Here is an 8366-nt window from a genome sequence, read left to right as displayed (position 1 = left end):
AATTGATAGTACAAAAATAAAACACAATAGGTCTATTAAGTACATTGTTCATACACTTTTATCAGGGATTGGCTATTTTGTAAATATTCAGATTACATAAATTACATTTTACATGTGCAGTTGAATTAGTTTTGAAAATAAAATTATCCAGCTACATGTATACATGTGTCAATGAAAAACAATGGCAATGGTATCCCTCAGAGCAATCTGCTCTTTATTTACCCCATGACGGCTGACAAATTGGACCTTGTTATTTAAGTATTATAGATAGTATGGAAAAAAACTTTCAAACAATTTAATATCAAACAGTATATCTAGTATAAATCTTGATTAGTTTATTACTGTTTATATTGAGTCAGGAGCCCATGTATAATATTCTTCATGCTCCAAATAATAGTAGGATCTGAGTTTGGTTAATAGAACACACTGAGACCAAACAAAGCTTCCCATAATGCATTGTTACTGTTACTACATATCTAATGCAGTTTAGTCTTGAATGGATTGTAACCACTCTGGATAAACATCTGAAGCGGTTTGAAGCATCGATCTAGAGGTATCTTATCATCCCAATGCAACCATTCCCAACCTGATAAACAAATAAAAAATAATAATGTCATGTGTCAATTAATCAATTTTAACAAACACCAAGAAATGAAACCTTACTGGTGTAAAATTTATTTGCATGATAATAGAGAATACACTTGGACTTCTTTAAATGATATGTCTATAGTTAATGTCCTCTATAATTAAAGTGTGTGGTTATCCTGTTGGCAGCCGGAGTGAACTAATTTTGTCCACATTTACTTGCAGAAGATTTCTGAATTGTGCAAGAGAGTTTTTAAAAAAAACGTCAGTATACTTAAGTAAATGGTGTACTCATTATTGACAATATGAGATAAATTAGAACTTAAACCCGTTGAGCCAAAAAATAACTTGCTACCGGAGCCTTCAGCTCATGTATTGCTACTTATTCAAACACTGCTGTTAAGATATTACAAAAGGCTATTTTAGGCTTTATATAAAGTATTACAGTAACCTGCCTTCACATTTTTCAGGCTCCATATTTTTGGGTTCATGTAAAATAGTTGTATCCACTTCTCCCTGCATAAATATGTCTATATAATGATAGTTTTCCTCTGGTACGACACAGTTCATTACTGTTAAAGTTTTGATATTTTTCATTCGGATACCAGTCTCCTCTTCTGTTTCTCTTATGGCACATTCATCCCATTCTTCCCTGTTTGATACAAAAACGAAAATTTAAAACTATACTCTTGTTGTTTTTCCTCAACCTATAAAATCATATCTTTGGATTAAGTATAGATTGACAACCCAGCTTTCGTGCATCAACATCGTTAAAGGTTACAATTTTACTCACAAGATATGTATATCAACAATAAATGCTTCTTTAATTGTGCCCTGACCGGACTATTTTACAATCAAAAACCTATTTCACAAATGCTGAAGAGCTGATAAAACCAAAGAGTACCAAACGTAAAGCCAATAAAACCAAAGAGTACCAAACGTAAAGCCAATAAAACCAAAGAGTACCAAACGCAAATGCCAATAAAACCAAAGAGTACCAAACGTAAAGCCAATAAAACCAGAATACCAAACGTAAAGCCAATAAAACCAAAGAGTACCAAACGTAAAGCCAATAAAACCAAAGAGTACCAAACGTAAAGCCAATTTCAGAAAAGAAACCAGAGCATCATGAGGGAGATCTTTTAAAAATCATTTCAAAATTTTATAACAATAAATTTCAATAATAACAATGAATAAAATGCGATACCAGTGCTGATATGCTGTAAACATGCAATCAAAGAGTTGCTTGCACTGATCCTTTATTTTCATACACCAGGCATCAGATCGTAAGTCCCTATCCTGACCGGACATAGCTGAATGACAGCAAAACTGACACATCTCTAAAGCAAACACGTTTGTCAGGCTATCAGATCTTCGAGGAAGAGCTATTCTGTCTACCTATATAGCAGAATCACTACATAATTACTAAAATTTTTATGATGATCACAGGTAAAAGAGATACGAAAGATACCCAAGAGACATTAAGACTCACAAGTCTAAAAGAAATCGACAACGCCATCTCAAAAAAGAAAACAAGACCAACACTGATATATACAAAACACAACATAAAGACTACAGACTGAGCTACACGAACCTGTCAAAAACTGAGGTGATCTCAGGTGCTGCGATAGGTTAAGCAGGTCATGCTCCATATGAGGCACCACACAATTGTGTTGCACAAACCCGATGATCGTACTAATTCGATGGGTCACATTTTGGGAAAGGGAGGACGGGATTGTGGTTACTACGTTCGAAACACATTCATAACAGTGAAACCAACTCAAGACGGCGTCTATCAAATTTTTCGAAGGGATTATTTCAATTTGGAAATCTTGGTTTAATAGCTTTCTTGTAAGCAGTAATTCTCTATCAAGGAAATCATGATAAGAAAGGCAAGCTCTGAAATATCGTAAAAACTGGGAGATATATACTCTATATGATAAACAGATTTTTCGGTAAACTGTAAACTGAAAAATATTCAGCAACATATAAGATATACTACTATTTAAAATTGACTCTGTATAGAACTTGATTCCATAAGAATGCAATTAAACTAAGGCGATACGAGATCATAGACAGAACACACAGATGGATTTTCAGTTCTTGAAGTTGGAGACAACAGTCAGTTATGGGTGTCAGAAGTAAAGCCTGGCTTCATTGATGGTAAATCAGGTGTGCCATGGTGCTGAGTACTATGATGTGTCAGAGAGAATTTGATATAAAATAAGATTGTTTTCTGACGACATTATCATGTACCTTGCTAGCAGACGAAGATCCCACATCACTGCAGCAGGACACAGCAAACTAATAATGCGATTGTATGAGCAATATATGGCGCACTATTGACACATTAATAATTATTGTTTCGTTTTGATATTATCTTGAAAACTTTTATAGAAAGTCAAACTAGACAAAAATGACAAAAAACGTTAAAACACCATAAACGATCAACAAGACAAGACCCAGTATCATATATTATTCTAAATATAGATTAAACTTTAGCGTTCATTATTCTTTGTGTTGGATAGGCCACGAAGACTTTTCATCATATTCCAGGTTTATATATGCCTGAGTTCTCAAGACTAAATGTCTTCATCTTTTGAGAATTATGCAATAGTTCTTGGTGGATTGAAAGGATTGTAACCCTGAGTTATCACCATCTCAAGGGGTCGAAAGCATTTGTTAGCAGGCACAAAATTGTCCCAGTCTAGCCATTGCCAACCTGAAATACATAAAAAGACAACCTAAACATGGCTGCAGAATTTTGAACTATCATTTAATTAACACCGTATAGCCTTAAACTTTCACTTCATATTGTGGTAAAATACCAAATGATTATAAGTCTAAATAATGCTATGTGGAATTGTGAAATGAAGACATAAAAAATGTTGATGTTCCAAAATAGATCATATATTTATCACAATGCAACATTGATCATTTGAAATTTTAGAGTAATTTATTCCGACTCAGTACTAGTGCACACATTCTTTCCACAATCACACTTGCTATCGGTTCTTCAGATACAATATGATCTGTTCCCGATTGTTATCAAAATAATTGTTTATGGCATCGTGTGCTGTAGTTTTTTTTCGTGTTTCCGATTTCCATTGCAATACAATGGTTTTGTAATCGTGTTCAATGGAATTTGATACTGTAAGATTATGTGGAATCTGCATTTCATACCGATACCTGACCCAATCAATACCCGATTCACATCAAGAGACTAATGTCTACGACGGTGAGCCAGTGTCCCGGACAAATACGCTTATGATAATTCGAGTGACAGACAGCGTCACTGAGCGTTATTCAACTTATAGTACCTTCACATTTGTCAGGTTCCAGATTGACAGGCTCTGATTGGAATGTTGTATCTACCTCTCCCTGTACAAACAATGTTACATAATGGTAGTTTTCTTTATCGACGATTCCATTCACTACTGTAGCAAAGCGAATATTCTTCAGCCGTAATCCAGTTTCTTCCATTGTTTCTCTATTACCACAATCTTCCCATTCTTCTCTGTAATTTATTTTAACAGTGCAGACTAGAGCTGTATGCATAGCGGGACTAATACACCCGTACATGCATTTTAGTTGCTGCTTTGAAATTCAGTATTGACATGATTGGGACAGTGACATTTTGACTGATTTTTGGCTTTCGACCATGTATATATTAAATATGTATATTAATATATATGTTCCTGTTTAAAAACACTATTATTATTTCATAGTATTTGTAAAGGATTAGTTTTTTCTAGTAACTATCCTATAATTTAACTACACAGATAGAATTTCACGGGACAGGGAAATATATATCCTAACTACTGTGACATTTTTCCCTCCGGATCAAACATTTGTCAAATTTCACCCGGATATAATTTTGCTTTACGTTTACCATATGTTTACACCACACTGGCAATGTATTTTTTTTTCGTCATCAAGTTATTGAACTGAGAAATGTTAATCATTCAAGTAATCATACAAATTAGCTGAATTGTGACAGTTGAACTGTTCCACCTTATTGTACAGAAATCTTCCTTTTATTCATATACAAGACGGGAGACTTCATTATGTGAATGTCCACTAGTCTGGGTCCCTGTCTAAAGTATAAATAAAATTTATATGTTTACCCAAATTCTAAATGACCACCAGGCAATGCATACTTCCCGCTACCACTTGAGCCTTTTCTTATTCCTACTAAAACACAGTTTGGATGGTCTTCACTTGTTACAAATACACCAACACCAACTTTAGGTCTTTCTCGTGGTGGCTCGGCCTGCTTTGACATAGCAATGTAGTGGGAGATTGTTTTGCCTAGATATGAACTGGTTTTTGTTTATTGGAGGTTTTAAACCGCCTTACTGGTTCCTCACTGGAATTCTGATACTGTTTATAATCACCCCTGATTGATCTTGAGAAATAAAAAGTTTCAAGTATCAAACTTACTCTTGTGGTTTGAGCCGGTTTTGGGGTGGGGTGGGGTGGGGTGTACTTCCTATATTTTTAGTGGTACGCGTGTGTCGCAAAACAGGGTCGCTTTTTCATGTCCTGCTGGTTAGAACAGGGTCCCTTTTCATCAGTGTCCTGCTGGTGAGAACAGGTTTTTTTTTAAACACAGTATTTGTCTACAACAGGATCTAGAACAGGGTTTACATTTTCTGAGCGTGTCTAGGACAGAGTATGTTTTTCAATATTTTTGTTCAGAGCAGGGTATGTTTTACAATGTTTTCTGGTTAGAACAGGGTGTGATTTGGCTGTATGCACAGTCATAATCAAAATGATAGTCAGAAACCCCCTGGCTTTGAGCTGTTTCCAATTTCCATTATCAGAAATTTTGATTGGTTTCATAACCGGAATTTTGAAACCTGTTTTATTTTTCAGCAAAAAAATTAAAATTCATTCACAAACCCAAATCCTAAATTGAAACTGTATATATACATGTTTTACATGACTGAGAAAATATGCAATATTTTCGAAATTGGATGAAAGATATTCTATAAAACATGGGTTTTTTTCTTTCATTTTCGTGCACATTAATTGTCTCAAAATAAGAGAAACTGCACGTATTTTAAGGTCACATGTTAACTCACTTTGTTCCCTCTTTAAACAATTGATTCCTAGCAAAGATTTGTTAGATACTATTATTTTTCTGTGATTTAATTGGTGACTTTCAGGCAAACTATCGATCTAATTAAACGTATCTGCACACTAGACAAGAGGGTGGCAAAGTGGTACCTTGATACATCTGATTATATTACTATATGCTCTTTTGTATATTTATAGTCAGACGTAAAGAATTATTCCTATTAGTTTGTATTGGGTACTATGTCAATTGGACATGTCATTTAGCATTGTCCTTTGGTGCATCATGCAAGTCGGATCACCAAACGAGTTATTTTGCATCAGATATGCACGACGATGACTTGCCAGGTGTATGTACATCTATTATATTTATTAAATAAATTACTATCGTCCACCTCCTAGTGCAAATGAAATGTGCCTCCATCGCACACCTTGCCATACTGCAGCGTCTCTTGATGCCCGGTCGACAGTCTGCAATTAAGTAACACATGCCCGGACTCTGAATTCCCAAATTATCTAGGTCATCTTGTGTATGCATGTAGAGTTATATATTTTCAAACTGTTTGATTTTATTTAGGTTTTTTTTCTCTAAGATAATCTAATGCTCCTCAAGTTTTGATACCATTTAATAGAAAGACAATCATCGTCTATTCTAAATTTTGCAAAATGCATAATAGCTGATATTCCCTCCGCGAGGTGTTATCGTTTACATAGAGGCTCTACTGGAACATGGGCTCTCTTCCTTTTTATCCACATTTTCATTAAAAAAAAGTTAAAGAGAATACTTTCAATCACGATTAAAAGTTGACATTGTCAACCAATTAGAGTTTATTAAATCTCCAAGATTGCGTCAAAAGCACTCATAGCTAATAAATATATATGTAGTAGCATGGACATACTATATTGAATGGTCTAAGTTGTCCAACTTCTGTATCATTAGTTTGGCTACAATGAGATTACTGAGTTCGAATTTCACACATGACAGGTGCGCTCAAGTCCAATATTACTTGACTCGACTTGTCAGTTTTTCTGCCGAAGGTCGTTTGTTCTCTCAGAGTATTCCGGCTACCTCCACGAAGTAGTACAATATTGGCTCAACATAAATTATGAGCACAATTTTGAACTATTTTTATTAAATATTATTTACAAAGGTTTTTTTTCATGTTGAAGGACGTCAAAGTTAAATTTTATACTTGAGTGATAGGCCGAAGTACCCTTTTCGAGTGACGACATAGCTCTAGGTCGTAGATGTAGATGTAGATGTGGCGAAAGTGGAGTTTAACACCAATCAATCAATCATATATATTGACATCATATAGATACCAGATAGCATATAGTATGTAAAGATGTTATATAGTCTACATATTATTTACAGTTCAAGATTTGGGGCGATTTAGATTGATGGTTGGATTGAGTTATAGTGTCCAGTAACAAATAATTAGGTGTACTAAAAAAAAGAACAAATTGATAATGAAAACAATAGGTTGAATCTTTAAAGTATGTTTACTCAGGTTTAGAGCGGGATCTGAACTACCAATTTAAATTACCAAATGCAAATAAGCCATGCTGAATAAGGTAAACTTAGCATTGTAACACAGGAACCCCCTGAGAGTGTTGCAACATTGCATTTTTAAAGTGCAGATAATTGACCGAGTCTGCGCGGTATTTATACTTCTCGTACACCAAATAGATGTCGTACTTTAGAAAAGTGCAAGAATGTCCATATGTAGATATATATATATATATAGAGAGAGAGAGAGAGAGAGAGAGAGAGAGCGGATGTAGATCTCTAGATGTCTTTTGAGTTGTTTGTTTGTGACGGCCTTGTAATTATTAATTAGGAATTTATGACTCAGATCCTGAGCTACTCTGCAAAATCGTACCTCTTTTGTAGATTCATAATAATAATCTTTATTATCATAAAGCATTTATATATATTTATAGGAACAGCTTGTTACAAAAAAATACAAATTACATAAATATATAATAGTGAAATAATACACTGGTCGACACATCTGTCACAAAATCATGTGGTCAAGGTATTTATAAACTGTAGACAGTGTTATAGCCAGAGGACATTAGGGGACGATCATTTGATATTCTGGGGGGGGGGGGGGGGGGGGGGGCAGGAGGAATTTGTTTTTGATCGGTTATTTATTTTGGTAAACTGAGAGGACAGATTATTCATTTTCTGCACTATTGAAGCAAGATTTTTCATTTTCATTAAAGCAAGGGACTGATTATTCATTTTTTACCACTATATTTATGATATTCGAAAACATACAAATTTTTAAATATTTGTTAATTATGAATAATTAGATATAGGAAGATGTGGTGTGAGTACCAATGAGACAACTCTCCATCCAAATACCAATTTAAAAAAAAGGTAAACCATTAATACATGTATAGTCAAGTCATTGTGTACCATTTAATCAGAATACTAGTAGATCATTATCCCCTTCAGAAATTTTAAGATTCAAGATTTCATTCATAAACTCAGACACATATTTGTGTTCAAGAGGACAATATATACAAATATTTAAGATAATACATAGCGAGACAGGACAAACGAACACAAATACATATTAATAAGTATAGTATAATTAGAGTAAGTAGTTTATAATTTTCTGAACGAAATAAATCATTTATTTTCCCAAGCAATATACACATATTGTGTACATAATATATAGTATTAAAGTTAA

At 34.1% G+C, this 8366-nt stretch overlaps 1 protein-coding gene across 1 annotated transcript; it reads right to left on the bottom strand.

The window, feature by feature from the left end:
• Positions 1–3009: 3009 nt before the first annotated feature.
• On the bottom strand, positions 3010–4871 carry LOC134716293 (nucleotide triphosphate diphosphatase NUDT15-like; the record flags this gene model as incomplete). The annotated part of the gene is given in 3 exon segments (XM_063579188.1): positions 3010–3307; positions 3906–4102; positions 4713–4871. Coding segments are annotated over 3 exon segments (471 nt in total). The 3' UTR covers positions 3010–3191.
• Positions 4872–8366: the final 3495 nt, after the last annotated feature.

This window comes from Mytilus trossulus, chromosome 4 (assembly GCF_036588685.1).
Source record: "Mytilus trossulus isolate FHL-02 chromosome 4, PNRI_Mtr1.1.1.hap1, whole genome shotgun sequence".
NCBI lineage: Eukaryota > Metazoa > Mollusca > Bivalvia > Mytilida > Mytilidae > Mytilus > Mytilus trossulus.
This window is presented reverse-complemented; position numbering and strand designations above follow the sequence as displayed.